This window comes from Coloeus monedula (assembly GCF_965178545.1).
Source record: "Coloeus monedula genome assembly, chromosome: 13".
NCBI lineage: Eukaryota > Metazoa > Chordata > Aves > Passeriformes > Corvidae > Coloeus > Coloeus monedula.
This window is the reverse complement of record NC_138793.1, coordinates 14,549,106-14,576,010: the sequence shown is the minus strand read 5'-3', so window position 1 is coordinate 14,576,010 and position 26,905 is coordinate 14,549,106. Positions and strand designations below refer to the sequence as shown.

General features: G+C 55.2%; 2 protein-coding genes across 3 annotated transcripts; one reads left to right on the top strand and one right to left on the bottom strand.

Annotated features, from left to right (window-relative positions):
• The first annotated feature begins 116 nt into the window (after positions 1–116).
• Positions 117–11,898, top strand: ENKD1 (enkurin domain containing 1). Of its 2 annotated transcripts, none has more exons than XM_082289824.1 (8): positions 117–150; positions 4,340–4,468; positions 4,743–4,973; positions 6,092–6,264; positions 8,354–8,515; positions 9,612–9,781; positions 10,670–10,806; positions 11,285–11,898. In XM_082289824.1, the coding sequence occupies exons 2-8, from the start codon at positions 4,384–4,386 to the stop codon at positions 11,443–11,445; spliced, it is 1,119 nt and encodes a 372-aa protein (XP_082145950.1). In that variant the 5' UTR covers positions 117–150; positions 4,340–4,383; the 3' UTR covers positions 11,446–11,898. The 2 variants fall into 2 exon arrangements, with proteins under 2 accessions (XP_082145950.1, XP_082145949.1); XM_082289823.1 differs by lacking the exon at positions 117–150 and adding an exon at positions 3,400–3,461.
• A 2,005-nt stretch (positions 11,899–13,903) lies between these two features.
• Positions 13,904–19,118, bottom strand: PARD6A (par-6 family cell polarity regulator alpha; the record flags this gene model as incomplete). Its single annotated transcript, XM_082290344.1, has 3 exons — positions 13,904–14,691; positions 17,426–17,648; positions 18,942–19,118. The coding sequence occupies 3 exons, from the start codon at positions 19,116–19,118 to the stop codon at positions 13,904–13,906; spliced, it is 1,188 nt and encodes a 395-aa protein (XP_082146470.1).
• Positions 19,119–26,905: the final 7,787 nt, after the last annotated feature.

Sequence of the window (26,905 nt, the reverse complement as noted above, 5' to 3'; positions counted from 1 at the left end):
CGGCTGCCCCGGCACAACCGGCGGGGCCGAGGGAGCAGCGCCGGGGGCGCTCCGGGCCGGGCCCGCCCCTCCCGGCGGAAGCGGCGGTTGCCGGGGAGCGGCGGGGCCGGGCCCAGCCCGGCCGGGAGCGCTTCTCCGCGGCCTCCCTCGGTGAGTCCTCTCGGGGCAGCCACACGGGCCCTGCCCGGCCCGGGGCCGCCCGCCGGGGCTCGGGAGCGGCGCGGGCCGGGGACGGCGGGGAGCCGGGCCGAGAAGCGCCGGGCCCGGGACAGAGGCAGCGCCCGCGGGGGAAAGCTGTGGGCCCCTGGCACCCCGGGACTGCGCTGCTGGCAGCGCCTCCCGAACCTCTCTCCCCGGGCGAAGGGAGCCAGGAATGTCCCATCCCCCGGCGGTGTCCGGTCCCCCGGCGGTGTCCGCTGTCGCTCGCCGCGGTGCCGGGTCTCCGCACGTGTTCCCAGGCAGGGCTGGTGTTGATCTCCCGTGCCAGCCCGGCCGGAGGAGTCGGGGGCTGCCACACAAGCTCCAGCCTCAGCACGGGGCCTCCGTGTCGTCATTTGCCCTTGCCCTCCAGAGAGAGGACTGGGCTGCAGCTCTGTAATATCCACATCAGTGTCTGCCCATCTTCCCCGGCCCTCGTTCAGCTCCTGCTCCAGCTGCTGCAGGACACGCGTCTGACTCCCTGGGCAGTCTGTCCAAGTTGGCTTTATTCCAAAAGGGCTGTTGGTAGACACCAGCTCCCAGAAATGCAAATACCAGTATCGCACCTGGCTGTACCTGCCCCTCTGTTTTCAGAGAGACAAAAGGAAAAATGAGTCTTTGAGGCTGCCAGGTGGGGAAGAGCTGGTGAGACCTGGGGAAACCCACCTGTGGAATAGTATTAAAAGGAGAATATTAATCTCTCCCATAGCAGTCAGCAAGGAGAAAGCTTACGCAGGGACAAAAACTACTGGGTAGTTTAACAGCACATTGACCTCTGGTTCTGACTCCCAGTTCTTCAGGAGGGATGGTCACAGATCCAGGAACCCCGCTGCTTCCGTGCAGCCCTCAGGCATGGAAGTTATCCTGATGTGACTTTCCATTTCAGCTAAAACTGTTGAGGAAGGAATCAAACATGCAAGACCAGCTGCACGGAGATTAGCCCTTTGATTTGCTGTAGATGACTTGCTCTGCTTATCACAGCTTATCACAACCGTGGGATGTTTTTTCCCATGCTTTTTGCAGAGATTGGCTCATGAAGGCAAGAAGCTGGGCTGGCATCAGCTCTGTGTGTGGTAGCAGCTTCCTGGCCAGGGACCCAGGCACAGTGAAAATGTCATCTGTGAAGAAAAGGGAATGCTTCAAAGTCAGATGCAGTGGGTTCAAGGCTGTGAAATACACCTGCCTGAGGCTTGTCTGTTCCCATGTTTTGCAGTTACCTTAACTACAATGCCAAAAACAAACCACAAAAGGAAGCTGTGGTTCTTACAGGCTCTGAAAGGGCTCAGTTTACCAGGGGAATAAGTAGCATTTTTACCACTTGGTCAGCTGCAGCAAAGGGCACAGAGTCGAGTTAATGGCCGTTAAACTTGCAGACACTCTGGGAGAGAGAGGGCTGGAACCTGCATCGCTTGACTCCTAGGCCAGCATAAAGCCATGGTTCTAGAGGAGAAGGGAGCAGCACGCTGGGGTGAATGAGCAGTGTTGAAGTTGTTGGGTTACTCCAGCAACTGCTCTGTGCCTCCTGTAGCTGTGCGGGGTGGCTGGGAGCTGTGACTCTTCCCCAGGGAGTCTGCAGGCTGGCAGGGTAGAGGAAGAGAGAGGAGTTGCACACATATATCTGTTTACCTGAACTTTTTCAGCCTGGTTTGCAGAGTGTGGCTGCATCTCGCAGCCTGTGAATGCATAAATGGTGTGTGTCTGGTGGCAGCAGGTTGGGTACTGCGTTGTTGATGTTCAGCTTTCTGATGTGGTGGTAGAGAAGATGCTTTCCTGGGTGCAAGCAGTGATCAGGTCCCTGCCCAAGAGGGCTGACCCTGTTCCCTCATCCCTCTCCTCTGTGTTCATAAGTACATTCTCCTGCTGTGTTACCCCGGTGCTTGCTCCAGTGCTTCTCTGATTCCCCAGTGGAAGTAAAAGCCATGTCCCTTTTGGACAAAAGGTTACGTGGGCAGAAAACGAAGCCAGTGAAAGAAGTGACTTGTTTGAGGCAGGGGTAGTGAGTGGCATTGACTCAGCAGCCCAGGACTGTTGGTGCTGCAAAGCTGTCCCAAGAAATGAAGCTGGTAGGAATGACAGCAGAGGAGGTCACACATCCCCTCCTGGCAGGAGTGAGCCGAGAGGGTCTCTCACTCGTCTCCTCCAAATAGGCCCGTGGTCAGCAGGAGCAGAGCAGCACCTTGGGAGGTCTGTACCAGTGGTTGGTAACTGAGGCTTGGCAGCTGCTTCCTGGGGCTGGGACACCGGTGCTGGGGGCTTGTGTCCCTCATAGGTCCCTACACAGGCAAGGTGCTCTCTATTGTAATGAGGTTGTCTGATCTTATAAGATCCCAAGCCAGAGGTGATGTGACTTGCAAATCAGGGAGTGGGTGTCATTTGCAAATTCCCTGCAGCAGGGCAGGGTGCAGTTGGGATGTGAAGGTATAAAATGAGCCTTCCATCCCTGCCTCCCATCAACTTGCCTTTCCTCCTTCAATCCCCCACAGTAATTGTCTGCTCTGTTACAGGTCTTGATTTCAGCCTGTCATTTTGCGTGTAAATCACTGGGTTGAGACTCAAGTTCAGATCAAGATCAGATGTGCATTTCAAAGCCAGTAGCTGCTCTGGAGTGATCTCATGGTGAATGCTTGCTTTTTTTTTTTTTTTTTGTCTAGAATAAGAGATCCTGTTCAGGCTTAGTTGGATCCATTATGAGGAGATTAAATAATACCAAGCCAGCATCCTTTTATCTCTGGCTGAGAGTCTGTGCCTGCTTTTCAGAAATAGCTTTTCCAAAGCAGCTGGGTGCAGGCTGCACATGCATGCTGGTGTGCAGCAGTCAGCACTGCTTACATTGCCTCTGCTGCTGTGTCCAGGAGATGAATAACAGCGTTTTGCTAATGGGTCTCATGTCAACAGGGGTGATTTAGCAAGGAAGACTGCAGTGCATTAGTTGCTAAGACTCAGACTCACTCAGCCTTGCCCTGATCGTTTATTGGTTTATAAATTAAACTGCAGGTGCTGCATCCCGTCAGTGCTGGCATGCCGAGGATCCTGAAAGGGGTTCTTCCCATCGAGTTGTCTCAGAAATGTTTAAATTACTGCCTCAGGAGTCAGGGAGTGCAGGTTGTAGCCCCAGCTCTTACAGAAGTGACTCCAGCCAAGCTGCCCTGGCGCCTGTCAAAATCATGGTGTGACTCTGGTGAGGCTCTTGTGGCATCTGCTGAGACCTCACCAGCAGTCTGTGCCTGCTGGTGTGGCATCCTGCATCCTCATGTTCTGAGCAGGTTTGTTGTAGGCATAAAAATGCTATCCAGGAGATCTTGGTGGACAGTGCAGGGAAATTGATGCTGGCTGCTCCTGTCCCTTCCTGGTGGAAAGGTCTGTGCTTCTGTCGTGGGGAGGAGGGAGGCAACAGGGACCTGTGTGGGCCAGGGCAGGAACTTGTGGATCTGTGCTGCTTTGAAAAGTACTTCAGAAACGAAAAACATGTTATTCTAAGCAAGTAACTCTGTTCTCCCCAAAATCTGAGAAACCATCTGGGCTCTTCCCCAGAAATCCAGTTTCTGCCCCTGCATGGTCCTGGAGTGAAATGTTTTGTCTTTTTGTAAAGTGTTTGTCCTTCTGAGGGTCAGCCCCAGCCTGCTCAGGGGTGGTGCCAGCACAGGTGTGTTCTCAGGGAGGATATGGATGGCTGTGTGGTGCAGGGGCTTCAGCTTCCTCTGGACAGGTTGTGTTTGAACCACAGGAGACACTTAGAGGGAGCCCAAGGTGCAGGATAATCCAAATCTCAGGCTAAAACCTGTCAGATGATGGCCAGCCACCTTGTGTTTCCTGTTCACTCCTTCTGTGTCTGCATTAGATGTTTCCATATGGGAGGACAAAGCCAGGAAGGATTTTTTATACCGAAGGTACCAATATTACAGCAACTGTGGACATTTTCAGCACCAGTAAAAACACTGATTAGACCCACAGTAGGGACAGGGCTGCTGGACCCCTTGTTTCACCTGCATGAAGTCCAGTTTGGTTTCTATCTGCAGGACATCTCTGTAGCTGGGGGTGAGCTGTCAAATGAAAGTCAGAAATTCCCAGATATAGATATAGATATAGATATAAAATGTAGCTTTTCAGTGGCTCAGTGGGCCCTGTTCATTTCTGTTCTCAGTGGTGGTTGGTTTCTGTGGCAGAGGCAGAGCAACGTGTGGCAGGATGTGTGAAGGGCCATCCAGGATTTCTGGACCCATTCCTCCAGACCCAACACTCTTTCCAGAGTATTACAAACGTCCCTTCTCAGGTGAGTCCTTGATGCTTATTACAGGTTTGGGGGTTTGTGCTTTGGCATGACACAGCTTGATGTCTTTATCCCTTGACATCCTCGACAGTCTCTGTTCAGATTGATGAAGGTCCTTCTGATGGTGATCCTAAAGGGGTCTGTACAGCTGGTTGAAAGATGGGAAAGCATAAGGCTGAGGTGGAGAGTGGATCTTCACATTGTTTGTAGCCTGTGGATGCAGAAAACTGAGGTAAGATCATTTCCTGGCAAGGCTCTCCTTTTTCTGTCTCTGCAGCTCGAGGGAGGCTGGAAGGAAATGCTCAGAAGCTGTGTTTAACTTTAACCTCTGGCCCCCTGGACCCAGTCCCCAACCCATACCTCACTTTGGGCAGTGCCCGCCAGACCCAGCCAGCCCCCCGCATTCGCCCCAGCGGGAAGGACTTCCTGGAGAAGGGACAGAAAGGGACACTCAGCCTCTTACTGCAGCTTGAAGGGATCTCCCTTGACAGGGAGCTGCCAGTCAAGAGTAAGTACAGCCAAATCACTGCTGGCCTCAGCTGCCTTTGGGGCCAAGGATGAAGCTTTGGGGATTTGGGATGGATTCCCAGGATCTGCTGCCTGAGGACAGCTTGAGCTTCACAGGGCTCGTCACCCCATCTCCAGCTTTTGGCCTAGCAGTGGAGTCACCTGTGCTGGAGCCTGTAATGTTTTGGCCTCCCTGGCTCCAGTTTCAGGTTTAGAATGGGAAGAGGGACTTTAAAAAAAGTGCAATAATTTGGACTTCTTTATAGTAAAACTTATATAGGAATCAAGTAAAACCTTTATGTATTGAGGATGTTTAACATGGCAAGTTCCTTGTTGGGGAAGCCAGGCAGGATTTGGGAAGAGTGTCTGTGTATGTAGATGTGAGAACATCCAAAAGATGTTCTTTTCTCCAGGAATGTCACCCAGAATACATTCAGAGGTCCAGGAAGGAGATAAGGCTGAGCACTGTTGTCATTTTAATTTACTTCATGTGCTGGCACTGCCCTGAGCCTGGTGCCAGTGTGGTGAATGCCACAACTGCTGTGCCCAAGTAGGGTGGGGAACAGGTCTGGTTATGTCATCTGAGATATTCCCTGTCTTGGGGAGCCCAAGGAAGGGTAATTTTTGATTCTAAAACGAAACAGAAAAAACCCCTAATCCATAGTCTTGATTGTGTCCCCTTGAATATGGGACAATGGCTGACCCTGAAACCAGGAACAGTGCAAGCTCAAGGCTCTGCAGCTGCCATTAATCAGCCCTCTCCACTTCAGAAACACCATGGGAGCTGACATGGGAATTGACCTCACTCTTGAGAGGATGCTGGCATGGCTTGTCTGGCATAGTGCATACTGGAACAAGTGGAGAACAACGGAGTCTGTGGACACAGCAGTGTGCAACAGACCTGTGCTGATGCTCCTCTGGCAGAAGAGTCGGTCTGGAAGTGTGCACCTAACAGGGGCAGGATGTAGAGATGGTCTAGTCTGCAGGAGAGGGGAGAGCTTGCTGGTTCTCTGGGCTGTTGGACCAGAAGGGATCTGTGGCTCTGGTGCCAGCACTCCGAGAGCCTGTGTCCTGTGGCAGTGTCTGGAAGGTGAAAGTGTGTCTCCCCTTGCTGAGCAGGGAAAGAGGCCAAGGACTACGAGAAGGAAAATGTGAGGCGGATAAAGGAGATTCAGAAGAAGTGCAAAGAGAAGGAGCGAGCCCAAGAGCACAGCCAGCCCAAGCCTGTGAAAGCTCTGTGGAAGTCCCAGAAATATGAAAATGTGGAGTCAAAAGTGAAGGCCAAACTGCAGGTTGGTATCTATGGAGGAGCTCTTGAACTCTCCAGGCTCGGGATGTGGCTCAGCCATGAGGGACGGTGGGATGATGGAGACAGGGGAGTCCTGGAGCCTGCAGGATCTGGGGGCATCTCAGTGCTGAAGCACAATGGGCAGATGTGGCAGTGGGGCTGTGAGTGAGTGTGTGCTTTGGGTCCAGAGAGTGATTGCTGCAGTAATCCCTGTCCTGCTTCCCCCTTGTAGCCATATTTCCTGCTGAGGGATGCTCCCATCTGGCTTTTCAGCTTCCCCGTGTTTGGGGCAGCGCTTCTCTGTGGTTTGTGCCAGAAGGCTGTGGCATTTTGTCCACGGATTGTGGTTCTCAGGGATAGGTCTGCAGGCTGCGTTGAGCCTCAGTCCAACTGCTCCCAGCCTGTGGATACACAGTGGGCAGTGTGTATCCACACATTCTTCCCTGAGTAATTGTCCTGGTGAACAACCACTGCTCAGTGGGGGCACACAGACATCTCCAGGCACTCAGGGTCGAGGCCTCATAGATCAGCACAGCCTGTGAGCATGCTGAATTGGATCCTTTAAGTTCCTCCTCATCTCTGCATTGCTTCCCTTTCATCTGTGGCCAGCTTTTGATGCTAAAGTGACGTGTATTGATAACAACTGCAAAAATTGGCAAGATGATTCCCAAGCCAGTGGTTCCAACTGCTGTGTCCCTTCTTCCTGGTGTGTCACCAACCTCTTTCGTGTCTGTGACCCTTCCACACATGGGAGCAAACCCACAAATGCTTCAAGAACACAAGCCTACGCTCTTGTTTGACAAGTCCTCTGGGTTAGAGGAAGATTGAGCTCATTTCTTCCTTTGTTTTGGGGAAAGGGGGTGGTCTCTGCGCAGGCAGTTTCTGCGTGGTGCATTACTTGTGCTCTGTGTATTCCTCCAGAGAGGCCCTGGCAGTGACTCATGATGCTTTAACTGTTGCTGTGGCTCTCCTGGAGCTCAGGTGTTCTCTGTGAAGGATCTTCATCTTCTGTGGAGCTGCTACTGCTGCTCAGAGTTCCAGTTGATTCTGCTGGATCTTGGTGACTAATGCAGAGTTTCTTCTCTGTCATCTGTCCCTGAGGCTGTTACCTGTTGCAGTTGCCTTGGAAAGGGCTCTGGCAGTCCCAGTGCTGCCGTGGAGGGAAGTGGGGCAAGCTGTTCTCTGCACTCTTGAGGTCATAGACTCACTCAACTTTGAGCCAGCTGTGCTAGGTAAAGGCAATTCTCATTAACTTACCAGAGAGATCCAGATCTCCTGTTGAAACAAGACTGATCATCCTTAGAGCATGAACAGCCTGGGCAGTGCTGAGGGCATCCCATACCCTGCTCCTCACACCCAGCCCAGCAATGTGGCTGCCCAGTCCCACCATCAGTCTGCAGCTCTGCCCAGCTGAACGGGCCAGGCAGGAAGGAATCTCCAGGGAGCTGCAGCTCAGCTGAGACCTTGGATATTTGTAAAGATCTGGGGGTGGCCCTGTTCAGTTCCCATCACTTCCAAGGGCAGAGCAGTGTCCTTGCTGCATTTATTGTAAGGTCACCCCCTTGCCACAGTGTCAACTTTCAGTTTTCAGGGTTTGTTTGCAACAAGACTGTCTGACATAATCCCAGACCACCTGCTAGACATCAAATACTGTCACCTGGTGCCAGTGCTAACCACAGCCATTGAAGATGCCCCTCAGTGCTATTCCACCAGACTCCTTCACCCTCTGCTCCTTTTTCTTTCTAGAGTGATATAGCCACAGATTTGAGGTGCTGAGCAGAGCAGCACTTGAGAACAGCACCTCAGCAGGCAGCTTCGTGCCTCCCTGTTTGATCCAAATGTGTTTCTGCAGATTCCCCCACCATTTCTTAGCAATTCTTTACAAAGTTCAGATCCCAGGTCCAGATCTGTGGCTGACTACAGATTTTCTTCCCCCAAGAACTTCTGCCAGGTCATGGCAGAAGGTGTGTGCTGTCGTGTGCCTGCTGGAAACCTGTGGCTGAGCTCGTGGTTGACCACCCAAACTTGGTTGGGAGGGTTTCTCTTTGCTCCAGCCTCCCTCCACTGGTGGATCTTTTCTTGCCTTTCCCCAGGAGACCTCCCCACCTCCAAATCCCGAGGCTGTGAATTTCCTGAGGGCATATTCTCGCTGTGGCTCTGGGATCAAGCCGTGCAGACCACTGTCCCCAAGGCCTGTCAGAGCAAAAGCAGGAGCAGGCACAGAGGCTCCAGAGGCACAGGGTGCTGAAACCAAGGTGAGTTACATACTACCTGCATCCATCCCAGGGACTTCTGGCACTCATCCATTGCTCCTGCTTTGAACCCTTCATGCCTTCTAAAGTGTTGGGTCAGGTGTGCTGCATGAGTAGGGAGATCTGTAAATACTGTTCCTGGCTGAAGGGAAGGAACAGGGTCTTGGTCACTGGGGTGGTGAGATGGGTGTTCAGGGGTTGTTAATGCTACCTTCTGACTTCATCTTCACTCAAAGAGATCGTGAAGTTCCCTTTGAAAATTCCACCTCCTCATGCCAGCAATCTCAAATCTGCTCTTCCAAGGGCTTTGTGGGAGGTCTTGGGGATTTGAAGGCTGTTCCCACTGTAATCAAAGGATCTGTGGCTTCTGGATGTTAGATAAAAATTTGGGAAATGGGTGTGCTTTTTAGTAAGGAGAGTTAAATCAGCATGAGTAGTTAAACCTTTCAAGTAGTCTGTTTGGGAGGTCCTAAACAGCTCCATGACTCATGTCCTTTTCCCTTGGCAAGTATGAGGTTGTCAGTTTGTTGGTTCCTAAATGCCATAAATGACTTAATTAAACAGGACATGGTCTCCAAAGGAGGAAAACCAGGAAAACCTTAAATGCAAACACAGCCACCTTCTCCCCTGTTTTGTCCAGCAGAGGAGCTGTCGTGGAGGTGCTGTCTTTGGGGAGGTGGCCCAAGGATCAGCAAAGTTCCTGCTCTGCCAGGGGTTCTGGTGCATTTCCTGGCCTCATGAGCGTCCAACCTGTTTTTCCTCTGCCTTCAAAATGCACCAGGAGGAGCCATGGGGACTATGTCAAGCCTGTTTATTTCTGTCCTTCTAGCTTTTAAGGCATGTGATCATCTTGGGGACCTTAAAGAGGTCAGGTTTAGGCTTGGCTTTTGGTGCCTGCCTTCCCAAACCACGGCCATAGCTCTTGCCTGTCTGTGGCTGCACACTGAGACAGGCTGTGCCGAGGGTCTGCCTGTCCTGCTGTCGTACAATTCAGTATCTTATGTGGTGCCTCTTTCCTTTTTCCCTCGTGTGGGCAGTGGCAGCTGGCTGTGTGCATGCCCAGCCTGCCCCTGATGCCTCTCTCTCTCTCTTCTCCCAGATGCAGGTGGAGGGCAGGAGCGTTGACTTCATCAGGCACAACGCCTGCGCTGCCAAGCGGGCCCCGCTGCGCCGCTCCCAGTCCCTGCAGGCGCTGGCCGAGCTGCTGCAGCAGAAGCACCGGGAGCAGGAGGAATACAACACCAAGCAAAAGGGCCACGTCCCCCAGTAGTATGTGTGCCCCTCTCTGCTCCACGGGACTGTGACAGCCTTGATTGAAACCCCCAGCTTCTGCCCAGAGAGATGGGCTGGGCACAGAGGCGCGCTCGCCACGTGCAGCGGTGCCATTTTCTGTCACCTGGGGAGTAAACGCTGGCCCTCCTGCTTTCTTGTCTTAACCAGCATCCCATGCCCAGTGTGACAGGCTCAGAGAGAGTTTTGTGTCCTCCTCCCTTGCTTGCTGTTGTACAATGATGCTGATAGGGGGAAGCTCTGTGTACCTTGAGAAATGTGCTCCTGCCCCTTTGTAAGCTTTGTTCCACGTGATGTAGCTTTGGCATTGAAAGATCTGGTATTGGAGAGGCAGACATCTCTCAGCTCTGCCTCACAAGTGTTCATCCTGCCTCGGGCCTGGGTTCTGAGGAACATCCAGCTAGTGCCGTGCATTTTGGGGTTCTGCACGGAAAACATGGTTCCTGGTGACCCTATCCTAGGAATGACCATGGTGCCAGTCCTTTGGCTGTGCTGTCCTCTGCCAGCATCCCTGGCCATGAGCTGCTCTGTTCATTCTGCCACTGGCCCACAGAAGGTTTGGCGAGGACTCAGTGAGCCAGAAACGAGGAGCAGCAGCCCTTGTCTCCAAGGAGCACATGTTGGCCTGAGTGCATCTCTCCCAGCAGCCCTTTGGTGCATGTGGAGCACATTTGCTGGTCCACGCATGTGGGTTAGACCCGGTGTGTCCCCCAGCATGAGGGTGTGTGCCAGCACGTGGGGCCCTGTGGTTCAGCCAGCGACACAGAGCCTGGCAGGGTTTGAAGGGCACATTCCTGGCCTCTGCCTGCACCCCTGGGCCACCCCTCCTGCCAGATGTGCTGACAGCTGCTCTCCTTTGCCTCACAGCCTGCTGGAGAGGAAGGAGCTGTGGCGCAAGCAGATGGAGGAGCGACTGCGAAACCTGCCAGACCCCGACACGCCGCCCGGTCACACCATGATGCCGGAGAGCCAGCGGCTGGAGACCCTCAGCAATCTGAAGCAGAGTAAGAGCAAAAGGAACTGGAATTCCAGCTCAGAAAAACAGGCAATCCTAGACAGGATAAGGGAGAAGAGACACAGGGACACAGATTCCTGCCACTTGGAGAGGTGCCTGGATTAAGGCATGTGTAGGCAGGGTGTGAGCTGTGTGCATGGAAAGAGCAATCAATCAATCAGTGTCCTGCAGGTTGCAGGACTGGCTCTCTGCAGCAGTCTTGTCCAGTGGAGCTGATGTTAGGGTTGCTATTGCTCCTAAAATGTTCGAAGTATTTTGGTTGGAAGGGACCTTCAGAGGTCTCTAGTCCAATCCTTGGTTCTCAAAGCTGGAGCAAGTCCCTCAAGTCCTCCTCCAGCTGAGCTTTAAATAGAGGGATTCTAGGTCCTTGTTCTGCTCCTGCCATCATGTTCATGGTCATAACATTAGAAAAATGATGGATTTTTTTGCTCTCCAACTTACACAACTTTTTTTTTCCTCTTTCACAGGCCAGGAGCAGCTGATAAAGGATCTGGTTCTGCTGCCAATGCGTGGAGACAGCCTCAAGATGCAGAAGAGGCGGGTAGAGCTTGAGAGGAAGCTCTCCCAGATAGAAGAGGCGATCAAAATTTTCTCAAGGCCCAAGGTTTTCATCAAGTTGGACTCCTGAGCTGGTGGGGCCAGGTGTGCTGTGCTGCTCTGCCTGAACATCCTTTATTGCTGGGCAAGAATGGACATCTTTTCGGGAGGGAAGGAGAGGAAGCCAAGTTCCATACCCTGGGCCCATGCAGGTGCTGATGCAGTGTCCAATATGCAGCTGGCATCTCTTGCTGACCTTTCAGTGCTGTGTCTTGACCACAGAAAAGGGAGGGAGATGCCTTAGTAAAGGCCCTGCTCAATGGTCTGGGGAACAGTTGTCTCTGCTGCTTGACTTCTCACAGATCAGCTCTCTACTCCAGATCTGTGGCATCACCTCTCACTTTCCCTTTTTTTCCTACTTCTAGAAATTGGTAGAAGTTTTCTTGTGCTGCTTCCTGTAGTGTTCCTTGTCACCCTCTTTCTCCTGAGCTGGACCATGGCCATGGCTCATCCTGAGCACCTCAGGGGACAGCTTGGGGACAAGGAAGAGGCACAGAGCTTCAGTGTTTTCTGCCCAGGGAAGGGCTGGGCTGTCAGGAGGATCTGGTGGGGTGTCTGGAGAAGCCTTTGTTGTCTGTGGGGCAGGAGATACTCCAATAAATCATCATTTCCATCCTGCAGTGTGTGTGCAGCTCCCAGGGGACCCAGCAGGGCCTGAGGAGTGGTGTGGGCAGCAGCAACCAGCAGCACTGGCACAGTGCAGGCAGGGGATGAGCCGTGGGTTTCAGAGGGCCGGGTGCTGAGACGTGGTGGTGGACACGGAGTGGAGACTGTGCAAAATCCTGACAGATCTCCATCCACAGGCTGGCAGCACAGAGCTGGGCAGGTGCCATCGTGGAGGTGAGCTCACTGCTGCCTTACCTGCAGATGCCATGCAGGAACCTGCACAGACCTTTGCAGGGATCCTGCTGCATGAAGCAAAGGAAAATTTAAGCTGTAAGGGATTGCTGGAGGGCTTGGTGCATCTCCTGCTCAGCAGAGGTGTGATGCCACAGCTTGGAGCCATATCCAGCTGAATTAAGAGAATTTCCAGGGATGAGGTTGCCCCCATCACCTTGCTGGGGCTCTGTCTCCAGACAGTGCCAGCCTCAGGGAACACTTTTTCCCCTGAAATCCCATCAAGTTTTCCCGTGTTGCAGCCTGTGCTGTTGCTCTGTCTCCTTTCGCTACAGGGTGGGGATACTGTGCACAGATCCCTCAAGCAGCTGCCTTATTGCAGGGGTTGCTCCATCCTGGGCAGGATTTTGTGGGTTGGGGATATTCTGGAGTCTTCCAGCCCTGCCTGTGTCACCTGGCACACTGCAGTGCCCTGGGATGTCAGGGCTGATGCCACTGCCAAGGGCTGGGAAATACTTTGGCACTTGAGGGCTGGAGGAGGTGAGATGCCAACTGGAAAATCACCCCATGTGCCCCTGGGGCCACCTCAGGGCAAACCCCACAGCCAGGCTGAGCCGGCTGGATGAGAGGGACTGGGGGCCATGGGCACAGCCCCCGGGCACCTCCCAGCCAAAAACAAGCCTGGGCTAACCAGCCCTGCTGCTAGATCTGCTCTCTGGTCTGTCTGGGCTGTGGCTGTGTGCCCTGAGTGCCCTCAGCCCTTGCTGCATTCCCTGCCTGCCCTGGCCTGGCTGAGGCTGTGAATGGAGAGTTGGTGCTGACTTTTCAGACCCTGAGAGCTGCAGGTCTTCCTCCTTGCCAGTCCCACCACAAGCCCTTGGCAGCAGTGAGTGCCACCATCAGCTTGGCACTTTGGGAGAGGAACTGAGGGTGCTGGGAGCCCCAGCAGAGCAGCAGGGGCAGGTATGCACTGCCCCCTGCCCTGAGCTTGGGGCTGAAGAAGGAGGATGGGGCTGCACTATCCCCAGCAGCACTTGCAGGGCTGAGTGACAGCCAAGGTGCTGCTGCCAGACCAGGTGTCCCCTGCATTAGTGAGGGCACTGCAGCAGGGACAAGGTGCGAATGGAGGGGCCAAGCAAGGCTCATTGCATCAGGCCAGATGGCTGCCCGAAGCAGCCTGGACATGTGCCATGGGACAGGCACCATGGGTCTCAATGGGTCACCCAGCAGAGCAGCAAAGCCACAAGCTGTGCCAAGGTCAAGGCCACCACTTCCAGGCACTGCCTTACGTGCACAGGGCTGGGGTACCCACCCGCTGTCCCCCTCCTCCCTGCAGTGACACGAACCAGGGACAAGCACGGTGCTTTCTAGAAAAAGTTTTACTGTCCATTGCAATATATTAATGATGCATATTTCAATAAAACAATTAAAAACTCCCTCTTGCTTGGAAGGGGAGGCAAGGGGGCTCAGAAGGGCAGTGCCCGGCTCGAGTGAGTGCCACAGTGGGGCTCCCGGGGACGCGGGGGGTGGGAGAGGGCAGTGGGCAGCCCCTCTCCACCCCTGCCCGCTGGCCGCATCATCACCCCGGTGTCCACTTCCAGCCTGGATGAGCAGAAACCCGGCCGGCCACCGATCGGCACAGGCCCCTGCAGCTATAGGGTGAGGAGGGTGCCATCCTCCCGTCCACTGCCCCTGCCAGGGCTGCCGTCGTGGCTGCCGAGGGACTGCAGGGAGCCCCGCGAGCTGTGCGGGGACAGGCTCCGCTGGAGGGGTCCGTCCGCGGGGCCCCCGTTGGGGCAGCCCCCAGGGATGTAGTGGGACGCGCTGTCGCTCTCGATGACCAGGTCGCCCTCCTCGTCGCTCTCGGCTGTGCTGTAGTTGCTCAGGTACTGCGAGGCCGGGCTGGGGGTCTGCTGGCTGGGGGTGCTGTCCGTGGACATGCCGGAGCTGCCCGAGGCCTTGCTGCTGCGGATGACGTTGTTGCGCTGGTTGGCCGGCTTGACAGTGATGATGAGGTTGTGGCTGTTGGCCACCATCATGTCCGTCACTTGGTCCAGAGACTTGCCAGCCACATCGATGCCATTCACCTCCAGGATCTCGTCGCTCACTGCCAGCAGCCCCGTGCTCTCGGCCAGGCCACCCTTCACCAGGCGGGAGATGAAGATGCCGGGCACCTTCTCGACGCCCTGCGGGGCCACGCGCACGCTGACGCCGTCGCGGATGTAGAAGCCCAGCGGTTTGTCGGAGCCGTGCTTGTGGAGCCGCACGCGCCGGTGGGTCTCGGGCAGGATGTCCACGTCGATGATGGAGGAGATCTGGCGGAAGTCCTGGGGCATCCCGATGAGGAGGTGAGGTTTGGCCCGGTAGTGTGCTGGGCGCAGCAGCCCCTTCTTCTTCCGCTGCAAGGAGTTGGAGGCGAAGACGCTGGCATCAGACTCTGCTGTAGGGAGCAAGGGAGGACACAGGTCAGGCACCGCAGCTGCCGGGGACACGAACGCGTGCCCTTGGCCCCAGGTGCTGGCACAGCGGTCAGGAGAAGGGCCCAGCTCACAGGTCTCACTTCTCCTCCCCAGATCATCAGCCTGGCTTTCCCTGCAGCCTGTCTCTGCTGGGGCCCGTCTCCTGGGATTACCCAGCGTACACAGGCCAGGATTAGTGGGATCGAGGCAGTGATTCAGCCTTAATCACACTTTAAGCCAAACTCTGCAGTTTAACACTAGAGCTGCCAGCCCTGATGGTGTGGGAGCTGCAGCCATGCCCCAGTTTGGGTTTGGGGAGAGAGGACCCCCCCCATGAGTGTGCTGTGGTGGCAGCCAACTCCCTTAGCGTGAGTCCAATCCCAGGAGACAGCACCAGAGTCCCCTGCCCCACTAGAGCAGGGCTATCACTGGCATGGATTAGTGATAGCCACCGCTGTGTCCTGAAGAACTCTGCCACCCCCAGGAACAGAGACTCCCCACCTCCTGGAAATTCATCCCAGGGCTGCAGCATCCTCAGGGCCCCTGAATATCCCAGACTGTGATTTGTGCCAGTGTCTCTCATTCCACTATCAGGTACCTTCACGAAGGGTTTGACTCTCTCCTTCTGAACCGTGCCCTGGGGCTGCTCTTTCGGGCCCAGCTCCAACCCATCATGTGTGGCCTCATCCACCAGGTGCTGCGGAGTATCCCCTGCTTCCTCTCTGGTTTCTCTCCATGTCTTTCCATGGGGGAGCCCAGATCTGGATGCTCCATGGTCAGCACATTCCCCACAGTGTCCCCCACCAGCATCTGGACCCTGCTCCAGCTGCAGGGCTGCTGGGGATCCCCCCAGGGCCAGGGGACATGGGATTTCTCCCTAGCCAAGCCAGCCTGACAGGGCTCCTGACTTATAAATATCTCCCTGCACACACAGCCTTGGCATATTTTTAGCTCGGGGAAGGGCGGCGGAGGCTTTCCCACAGCTATTTCAGCACACAGCTCCTCTCCAAGGGGCGCAGAGTGGCTGGGCCAGGCAGGTGCAGCACACCAAGGATGAGCCCGACAGTAGTGCTGGCAATGTCCCACGCTTTCCCCTGCCCTTCCCATGAGCCTTGGCCCAAGGAGGGGCAGTGCTGTTGTCCCAGCCAGGCTGCCCCACAGGGATGGCTTCACCCAACGGGGTGATGGCACAGAGGAGAGCCCAGCTGCAGCCTTTGCTTTTTGCCCCACTGTGGCAGGACTGGCTGCTGCGGAGCCCCGCTGATGGGAGCACACCCGTGTGTGTGCACAGCTCCCTGCAGCCGGCGGTCTGAGAGGCTCTGCAGCCACATTCCTCAGCGACCCAGACCGGTTCAACGACAGCCCAGCCTTGGGATGACCTGGATCCATTTTAAATTAGCTGTGAATCACCCAGGACTTGCTCCTGGCCTCTCTGCACACCTCCCTGTGGTGCTGCCGGCCCCTCGGCCCCTCTCCTGCGGGCATAGCCAGGTGCTGGGGCTCCCTGGTGCTGCCTGCTCGCCTTCCTTATCAGGCTGCCCATGGAGCACGTAGAGCCTGCTCGCTCTCCACATTGTGCTGTCTTGGCACAGTCAGCCGTGGGCCCTCACAGGCTTTTCCAGCAGCAGACAGGGTGGCTCTTGGGAGCAGGAGCAGTGCTCCCACAGCAGCCCTGGCACACCCACCCCTGCACCAGCACTCCATGTCACAGCCTGGGTCCAAGGAACAGAGGATGGTTTGGTGCTGGCAGCAACAACCCCTGAGCACACCACGGGCTCCAGCAGCCTGGATCACTGCTGCCAGCCCCCACACCATGTGGCCACAGAGGAAACACATGTCCAGAGCATCCCACACCACCCTGATGCAAAAGCCCAGGAAAACTGGCACAGCAGCCAGGGCTGGCCACCAGCATCACCCCTCACCCAGAGACTTCATACCACTAACATGAGCTGGAAACACAGACTCGCTCTGGATGCTGTGCTGGGAAACTGTGGCTCTGGGTCAGACTCTGGCTCTGTGAACTGCTGACTGATGATGCTATGAAAGAGAAGATCTCGGTGCTACTAAACCGAGCGGAAGGGGATGGGCTTGTTTTCCCTGCAAACAGGAGAAATACTCTGAGTATTTGTCACTTGGAGGCTTTCATCCTCACCAAGACGCTGCTCTCAGGATGTTATCAGGTGCAAGGAAGTGGTTCCCTGGGAATATGCCACTAAGGTCAGGGCAAGCCCCTGATCTGCCAGGGAGGCACCAAGCCTCTTCCCAATATCAAAAATCCAGCGGCACCCAGCACCCTGAGAGCTCTGCCAAAATGATGGCTGTTGCCTCCTCAGGGCAGGGAGCCAGATGAGGTTGCTGGCGCAGCGCTCACGGGAGTAACACGGGTGTTATCTGGGAGCCCACGCAAGCTTGGATGGAAAACACAACTTCAAAGGGGTGAATTTCAAGGATCTGCCTTTGCTCACCAGGTCGCACGAGGCTGGGCTGGGGCAGGTGCCCTCGGCTGCCAGGGAGAGCCTGTGTGGGTGCCACAGCCCTGGCAGGGTTCTGGGAGCCTTCCAGTGCCACCATCTCCACATCCATCCACCAAAGCAGTGGCTGGAGGGTATGTGACCAGCCATGCCCCTGCTGGCACAGTCCAAAGGTGGAACCAGCAGTACTGCGGGATGTGGCTCATCTCTCTTGATAGGAGGACAGATCCGGTGCCCTGCTTACCCTTCTTCTGGATGATGACCCTGAGGAGGGGGTTGGCAGAGGACAGGGCTTTGTGGTAGTTGTCGTCATTGTTGATGGGCAGGAGGTCGCCGTGGATGTCCGTGTAGCCCAGGAGCACGTCCACCCGTGGGATCTGGTGCACTGTCTGCAGCAGCTGGTAGAAGTCCTGGAAGCTGCCGGCTCCGGAGCGCTTCATGGCAAAGCGGCGAAATTCAGCGTCAAACTGCAGAGGAGGACGAGGAAGAGGAGGAAGAGGGGGACTCTGGGCAGGGCTGGCTCCGGCCGGCAGGACCGATGCAGGCAGGGCACCACAGAGAGCTGCCCCAGGGCAGGCAGAGCCTTGATGCTGCCGGCTCCGGAGCCTGGCAGCACCAAGGCAGCAGTGCCAGTCAGGAAGAGCCCGTCCCAAAAACAAAGTAAAAGGAGCGAAGCCGTTTTCCTGCCCAAACACTGAAGTGATGGGGCAGAGAGATGGCCCCGCGGCAGAGGAAGGACCCTGTGGCCGTACCACCAGCCGTGGCAGACTCCGTGCTGCCGGGAGGCCCTTCCCTGCGACACGGGCGCTGCCGTAGCACCTGGTGAGCAACAGTGCTAATTAATGCCTCCTTCCGTCACGACGAAGGGGAAGCCAATTAAGAACAGGCTGAGGAACACTGCGAGGATCGGGCTGCCCGCGGGGGTCACACCCCAGCTGTCGGGGTAGGCGGTGGCCACCACGTCCTGGGAAAGGGGGCACCCTGCACCCTGCCGGGGGTCCCGAGCAGGCAATGGCACAGCTGGGCGAGTGCACATCTGCATAAGGGTGCAGAAAGGAAGTGCACACATCTGGGTGAGCACAGGGATGGCTGGGTAGGCACAGGTGGATAATGGTGCATAGCTGGGTGAGTGCACACATCTGGACACGGGTGTGCCAGGTGAGCACATATCTGGGTAAGCAGACACGTCTGGGGGAGATCACAACTGGGCGAGCGCACAGTCATGCAGGTGTGCACATCTGGATGCACGACAGGGGCTCGTCCCTTGCTGGGGGTGCACATCTGGGTGATGGCATAGCCGGGGATGCGCATGCCTTGGCGAGCACGCACATCTGGATGAGTAGACATCTGGGCGAGGTGTGTCCCCGGGGTGACCGCACACCCAGCACACCCGCACCGGCGGGGCCACCCCGCACACCGGGGCTGCGGGAACGGCGCACCGGCGCCCTGCGCATCTGGCGAGCGCTCCGCTGCGGCGTTCCCACGGCCGCGCCGAGCGAGCCCGCAGCCCGGCAGAGCCCACGGTGGCGGGACGCCGCGGCCGCCGGGCCGGGCTGGGCTCGGGGAGGCTCCGGGCAGCGCCGCCACAGCACAGGGGAGCGGAGAGCCCGCACGGCCTGGCTCCCGCGCCGCTCCCCGGTGCGCGGTGCCACCCCACGTGTGCTGCCCGACGCGGGGGCGACGCGCTCGGTCGTGACCCGGCGGAACCGGCACCGGCATCGGCATCGGCATCACCGGCCCTGTCCCCGGCGGGCGCTTACCTTGCTCTTGACCTCGATGACGGGCTCGGCGGAGCGCGCCGGCGTGCGGTGGTGCTTGGCCATGGTGCGGGCCGGGCCGGGCCGCGGGGCCGCGCCGCCACCGCCGCTCCCGCGGCCACGGGGGATTTTCACCGGCCATGACGTCACCGGCGGGCAGGCCGGGCGCCGCCGCGCCATTGGCCCAGGCGGGGCCGGGGGCGGGGCCGGGCGGCTGCTGACAACGTCGCCGTGGTAACGGGGGTGGGGACGGGCGGGCGGCAGGACCCCCTCCTCATCCTCATCCTCATCCTCATCCTCATCCTCATCTCAATCCCCTCCACGTCGGCCCCGTCGCTCCACCCGAGCACGGCTCCGCTCCCCGTTGGGCCGCCGCCGAGACGGGACGGCACCGGGCACCGCGCCGGTAACCTCGGGCATCCCATCGCTGTCAGGAACCTCATTAGCGACGCATTAAACCCAGCAGCGGCCCCTCTTTGGGGACACCGGGCTCCGGCACGCGGCCAGCATCCGCACGGAATCCCCTCGAGTGTCACCGGTGGAAGCCTCGACCCCGTCCGGGAATATCCCGGCGTTTCCCCATGCTGGCGGGAGGCTTCCAATGCTACCGGTTTGGTGGCCCTTGGCAGAGGGTAGCAGGGAATGTTTTCCAACTGTGCCCCTCGTTTCCCACCTCCTCGTTACACGTTCGTTCTGGTTTTTATCCCTTGTCTGGCAGGGAGGTTCCGTGCTGCCCTGGAGCAGTGTGGGCCAGGGAAGGTTCATTGTTTCAGGGATGATTTGCTTTGCTGAGCAGTGGAACAGCTGAGGGAGTGGAGGGAAACTGCCCAAGTTCACCGGGTGTGCAGCAAAGCCTCTCCGTGCCCGTCCCAGTACCAGGCTGCCAGGACATGCAGCTAGAGCGCATCTCCTCGGTGCTGCCGGGCTGTGTCCACAGGTGATGCCCTTGGGAGATGCCCTCTGGCAGATGCCCTCTGGCAGAACTGGCTCGCTCGGGCACAGAAACACTCAGAGACAGCCAAAGAGCCCCTTCCCCGCAGACCCCGCTGCAGTGCAGCTCTGCCGGCAATGCCAGAGCACGCCGTGAGCTCCCTGCCTGCCGGCACCAGGGCCACCTGCCCCAGTGCCTGAACGAGACCGAATTCTTGTTCATGGACTGCGAGGAATCTTGGAGCCAAAGGGGCCATGACAGCAGTACCATGAAACAGTTTTTAAAGCCAGACACCTAACGAATACAGTGCTTCCGACAGAATAAATATATCGAACCAAGCCCGGAGAATCAGCTTGGCTTGTCTGGATTCTTGCTGCCCTTTGATCCCTGCCCTATCCTGGCCCAGGGAGCAACCTCTGGACAGGACAGAATTGCATCACACCCCGGCATCCCCACAGCACCAGGCCTGCGTTAGCTGGACTGTGGCTCCTGGCAGGCTCATCCCCCTGCGTCACCGTGCCTGGGTGAGCACAGGAGCATGCCAGGCTGAGAGACTGTGGGGCATCTCCTCATGTACTGGCAAATTCTCTGCCGGCTGTTCCTGCTGTGCTGAGTGATTGCCACGCCATGAAAACCAGCCTGACCACAAACAGACCTGTAAACTCATCAGCAATACCCCGCTCAGCCCCCACTGTTTTTGTTGGTTTTTTTTTTTTTTTTAAACAGAGTAATTGTGTTGAGGTCAGAGAGATAATCCTGATTTACACCGTGGTTAATATTTACGCAGGTGACAAAAGCAGCTTGCAGCCCTTCATCTCCAATTTTGGTAAATTGAAGTTAATTGTTCAGCAGGACAGTAGGGTGATGTGCTGGTCACACCTTCTGTATTACAGCTGGTGATGGGGTCAGTGGCTCTGACCCAGGAAGAGATGACTGGTCCGGGGAGATGGTCCCAAAAGGAATCGCCGTCCCGAGGCCCAGTGTCTTCCCTCAGCTGCTGGCAGGAGGGCCCTTGCAGAGACTGTCAGCTCTTTAGTGATTATCAGCTCGTGATTCCAGCTCAGCTCTGCAGGGCAGCCTCCAGGCCAAGCCAGACCAGAGAGAGACAAGAGGCTCGTGTGGCTGGTTCTGCATGGAAGGAGCTTCATTGTGGGTCCGTACTCCGGTGAAGGGGAAAGCCAGGGATGAGAGCTCTCTCTGACCCACAGGGGCAGAGGCCTTTGCTTTTATAGGGATACAGGGGATGGGTAAAGGCCAATGGGTTACAAAGGAACTGCATAGGGTCTCCTGAAGGACTGTGTGTCTGTCTTTTCTCGCCGTGACCAAAGAAGTGGTTGCCTTTCCAGGGAGTCCTGCTGGGCGATTATGAAATCTCTTATCTCAGCAGAGATCCCTCCAGGGCAGGGGCTGGGCATACCCCACAATTCCATACCTAGGAATAATTTGTTCTAAGAGGGTTTTACATACTACATTGGCTGTGGCCCTGACAGTGGGAACAGCTTTCACCCAATGGGGAAGATGGTCTGTTATTACTAACAAGAATTTCCACCTCTGCACTTGGGGGAGTTCAGTAAAGTCCACTTGGATACTTTGAAATGGTCGGAGAGCCAACTCATGACCTCCTGAAGTTGTTTTTCTCATCACCTTCTTATTTACTTTTTGGCAAACCATATATCTTTCAGTTATTTGTTTAGCCAACCCATAAATTCCAATACACCCATAATTCCTTAGAAAGTGATCACACAAAGCCTTAGTATCCCAATGAGTTTTTGATGCATGTTTTCTAATATTTTTCTGGTGAGTGACTTATTAAGTAACTGCCTTCTGTCAGGAAGTTTCCATTTTCCACATTCATCCGGCTTTCCCCCCTTCTTACTTCTTTTTCCTCTGTTTCACTGAACTTTGTAGTCTCCAATTTTTCGCTCTTTGAGGTGAAAATTAACACAACCCTTTTTATCCCATTCTCTGCAGCATCCTCAGCCCCCCCGATCTGCCAAACTGCCTCCTCCCATCTCTGAGGCCACCCCCTCGGTGTCCCCCCATATGTACCACAGCTCTCTCTTCAGGCAATTCCAATGCCTCTAAAACCTCCAAAAGAAGTCTCCCATGCATCAACCCCTTTCCCTCTGAACCAAGCAATCCCCTTTCTTCCCAGATTTTCCTAAAGGCATGCACCCCTCCAAAAGCGTACCTTCAATCAGTAGATGTATTTCCCTTCTTGTGTGCGAAATATTCCAGTGTGCATAGTCCCCCCATCAACTAAAGCATACCCTGACATTCTTTTTCCTTGGACCCATCTGGAAGAACCGTCTACAGATATTATTTCCTTCTGCAAGGGCTCGCTCCTCGAGCTGGAACTTTGGTGTTTTGCTTCTCGTTTCAGAGGAGCAGCGGCAGCGGTCGTTGCCAGGGGAACGGTGCAGGCGAGGGAGGGAGGGGGTAGGAGGTGGGAATCCTCTCGGAGGCCGATTCCTCCAGGAGCGGGGGAGCAAAGGCGGAGGCTGCTGCCGGCACCGCCAAGGGCAGCAGCTCTTGGGGCCGGTACCAGAGGCTGGCGTGGAGCCTCGGCACGGGTCCGCAGCAGCCACGGCGCCAGGAGGCCGAGCTGCCGGCGGGCCCAGCGCGGCCCGCGGGGCCGAAGCCGGGTTCAATGGAGCCGCGGCAGAGAACGCAGCGGGGGCAGGGGCTGCTGGAACAGCCGCGGACATCGGGAGCGGGGCCGGAGCCGGGACTGGGGCCGCCAGCGGGGCCGGGGCGGGCCCCAAAAGCGGCGGGGTGGGCTGGTGTGGAGCGGAGAGCCGGGCTGGGGACGGGCACAGGGACACCGTGGAGCGGAGAGCCGGGCTAGGGCCGGGCACAGGGACACCGAAAGCGGCGGGCTGCGCTGGTGTGGAGCGGAGAGCCGGGCTAGGGACGGGCACAGGGACACCGTAAGGGGGGGCTGGGCTACCGCTGGAGCCGCAGGGCTGCAGGGGGCGGCGGGAACAGCGGGGCTACCGGCGGAGCCGCCGCCGCCGGGACAAGCGGTGGAGCCGCGGGCGGTGCCTGAGAGCCGGCACAGGCGCGACCTCGGGCTCCGGGAGCGGCGCTGCGGCTGCGAGCGGCGCCACAGGAGCCTGGGCTTGGGGCGAGACAGGCGGGAGTGGAGGGGGCGATGCTTCCAGGGGCTCCCAGCCCTTCTCTTTCTTGTTTTCCCTTTTCTCCTTTCCTTGGGTCTCCGACAACTTTAAAATTCTTATCCCCTTAGACTCTGTTTCCCACCCAGCATGAAGCATATTTGATTTCTTCTGTGTTAACGAGTTCTTTTGAATTTATAAATATTTGTATTAGCGATGATGCGGCCCGCCCGCGGAGGGATCCGCCGGAGGGACTATTTGTGATGCAGTCCTGGCCGCGGATGGATCAGCGGTGATGCAACCCCGTTCATTTCTATTTTCCCAAAATTCTGAAATGTCTGCGATCCCAAAAGAAGGATTTTTGTTTGGATCATTACTGAAAGAGTTTGACATTATTATTGTACTTACAATTCTTTTCCTTCGTTTTTTCCTGAGTCCAATACAGAGCTCGTTTCTCGGGGACCCACCAGGTAGAAGTTCCGTTACTGACTGTCGATCACTTACAGGGACTATTTCCTACTTCGTTGAGGAAATTGTTCCCACTACGCCAGGGACACTCCTCTCCTATCGCTGTTGAACTCAGTACCCACCCTGCTGGGCTGCTTTCTCCCCTTATCCTTGTCCGATTCCACTTAAGGAGTTCTATTGGGCTCAAGCTACTGCCTTTCCATGGCCATTCCTCTGTCATCAGAGGCCCTCCACAGACCCAGCAGTTGGTTACATTCAGCTCCTTACCTATCCTTTCCCCTAATTCCACAAACAGATTGTTCTTCTCAATTTTGAGAAAACATTTTTTTAATTGTTGTTTGAATTTCACATACATATCTTGAATTGGGGTTGATACAGAGTTAGATTGTTGTGCTGGCTTTGCCTCGTTATTTACCAGTTGTTCTTTTACTAAGCTTGAGACTTTATTCCCAACAATACATGTGAAACAAACCCATCTTTCTCCTTTTGGAGTGCTCCCACTCATTCCTAGGTTTTCTACAATCCAGTACTTTTTCCCATTCTGCATACAGTTTTCTACTTTGGATGGGTTATAACAGTGACTGTTGACATGGGTACGTGCAATGAAAAAGGAACCTGGGTGTTTTCCATGTACAGCTTTCAGTAACACCCATGGTGTGGCTGTGTCGGTATCCCCAGAGGGCAGAGACAAAAGAGGAGTGACAGATAAAGGAATAACAGAGGTCCCATATGGCTGATACCTCCACCCCCCGTGCCTATGGTGCTGCTGCCCACAGCAGGGGTATGTGATCTTCTTGGTGGCAGCTACAGTGGGCATTGGGCCTTGCCCTCTATTTCCTTGTCACTTCCTTTTTGCTGATTGCCAGGCAAATTGCTTTTGACACTTCTTAATTGTAGCTTCCCACCGTTCCTCAGGTATCTCCCATTCAACAGGCACTAGTAATTCCCATCCACAAAGCAGGGTTACTACTTCAGCTGTTCTTTGCTCTACCTGGATGGGGAATAGATTTGGCATTTGACACTTCATGCAGTGAGAGTGTCGTTTCTGTGAACTACAATACCAATATTTTTTACACTCTAGACATTTACAGTTAACCCAGCTAGCATGTCCAGTACTAGGATGAATTAGACAGGGTATGTGGTATGGCATTGTTGGAGGTAGCAATTCCTCCTCCTTTTTGAAATAAATCACAGGCTAAGGCCAGAATATGAGAACCCTCAGCCCAAAATAGTCCTGATCCTCCTGTTTGGAGTGGAAGGATTCCTCCCCAAGGAGGGTATCAGAGGTGTCTCAGGACCTGTCCAGGCAACACTTGAAACCACTGCTATAAGCTTGGCCTTATTTCCCAATCAGATGTGATTCTTGGTGTATCTCTTGAATCATTTGGGTTTTTCCAGCGCATTAACCCCCAGTTCCCTCTTAAGAGTTACCTTGGTATCCCCAGGCTTAGATGTTCTAGTCCACCCCTTAGGTTCCTGCACGGGTCCTTTGATTCTGCTGCCGTGGATCCACCCTCGCTCCTTGGCCTGGATCGCTGCCTCAGTCGTCAGTAGCACCTGAAAAAGACCTTTCCCTTGTGCAGCTAAAGGTTGCTCTTTCCATGTTTTTACTAACACCCACTCCCCTGGATGGATGTTATGGATTTTAAAGTCTAAAGGAGTGGTTTGAGGGATTATCCCTTTTAACCGCAAATCTTCAAGGGTCCTTGCAATTGTGTTGACATATTCTTTAACACTCATTCCCCTAATTCATAGGTAGCAGTTTCATTTTGGGTGTTCAAAAAGGGTAACCCAAACTAGAGGAAAAGGGCTCATGAAGGATGTCTGGACTTCAGGCAGCTCTCTTGAAAGCTGTTTATTGCATAGGCCAAGTCACAGCATTTCAGGGAGTGGGTATCCAGAGCCAGCCCCACAGCTGTCAGCTACAGATTGTAGGCATCCCTGGACCTTTCTGTTCAAGAGAGCATTGTACACCTTTCTTTGCTGAGTATCCCAATACATAACAACTAACAAGCACCATACACAACACCTTTACATTTGCCTATAGTCTATCTTAGCTACTACTACCACCATACTATACATATCCTATAGAACCCTATAGTCAGCAGCATCCACTCACAAGAGCAAGCAAGCTACAATTCAAGCTCACAGTGGAACACTTTCAGACCTCTCTTTTTCCTGCCACATCAACATTCCTTGTCTGCCTGCCATAGCTCTCTTCCTGGCAAAAACATATTTTCTATTTACTTCTGCTCTTCCTGAGACCCATCCACCCGGTGAAAAACGTCCTTGTTTGCAGTCACATACCTCTGTCCTAACCACAAAAATCTTCCAATTCATCTCCAACCTTTGTCCTCTCACCCATTCAGTGATCAATGTTTCAGCAAACATCTTCCACTCTACATCAAAACCTGCTTTCATTTCTATCCCATCCTCAGGCTCCACACTCAGAGATCTCTCTGCCAAGCCCACACATCTGCGAAACTTTCTTACCAAACTTTCATCTTCAACACCAACCATCATTTTGTAAGGTGACACTCTCAGGTCTGACCTGGTTGTGTCTGAACTCTCAATAAAGCCAGAGGTTGGCATTTTACCCATGACATTTGAGTTTCAATTATTAATTCAGTTAAGGTTCTCTTTAAAGTTTGTTTCATCCTCTCTAACCGTCCTGAACTCTGTGGGTGCCATGGGGTATGTAGTTCTCATTTTATTCTTAAGGCTTGAGTTAGTTGCTGTAAAACTTTTGATGTAAAGTGTGTCTATCTTATTAACCATGCCATGTCAAGACACAGCTCAGGCCAGATCTGGGGTCCAATGGCTCTTCGGGCACCAGTTATTACAGCTGGTGATGGGGTCAGTGGCTCTGACCCAGGAAGAGGTGACTGGTCCGGGGAGATGGTCCCAAAAGGAATCGCCTTCCCAAGGCCCAGTGTCTTCCCTCAGCTGCTGGCAGGAGGGCCCTTGCAGAGACTGTCAGCTCTTTAGTGATTATCAGCTCGTGATTCCAGCTCAGCTCTGCAGGGCAGCCTCCAGGCCAAGCCAGACCAGAGAGAGACAAGAGGCTCGTGTGGCTGGTTCTGCATGGAAGGAGCTTCATTGTGGGTCCGTACTCCGGCGAAGGGGAAAGCCAGGGATGAGAGCTCTCTCTGACCCACAGGGGCAGAGGCCTTTGCTTTTATAGGGATACAGGGGATGGGTAAAGGCCAATGGGTTACAAAGGAACTGCATAGGGTCTCCTAAAGGACTGTGGGTCTGTCTTTTCTCGCCGTGACCAAAGAAGTGGTTGCCTTTCCAGGGAGTCCTGCTGGGCGATTATGAAATCTCTTATCTCAGCAGAGATCCCTCCAGGGCAGGGGCTGGGCATACCCCACACTTCTGGTTTGTGCTGTGGCCCCTTATCTGCTGCCACAGAGTGAGCTAAGCTAAGCAGACAGTATCAGGGCAAGTGT

Excerpts from the sequence above, each read along its gene's own strand:
- ENKD1 (XM_082289824.1), top strand. The coding sequence starts at position 4,384 with ATGTGTGAAGGGCCATCCAGGATTTCTGGACCCATTCCTCCAGACCCA. Across the intron at positions 6,265-8,353 it reads AAGTGAAGGCCAAACTGCAG|GAGACCTCCCCACCTCCAAA; the intron begins GTTGGTATCTAT and ends GCCTTTCCCCAG. Across the intron at positions 9,782-10,669 it reads AAGGGCCACGTCCCCCAGTA|CCTGCTGGAGAGGAAGGAGC; the intron begins GTATGTGTGCCC and ends TTTGCCTCACAG.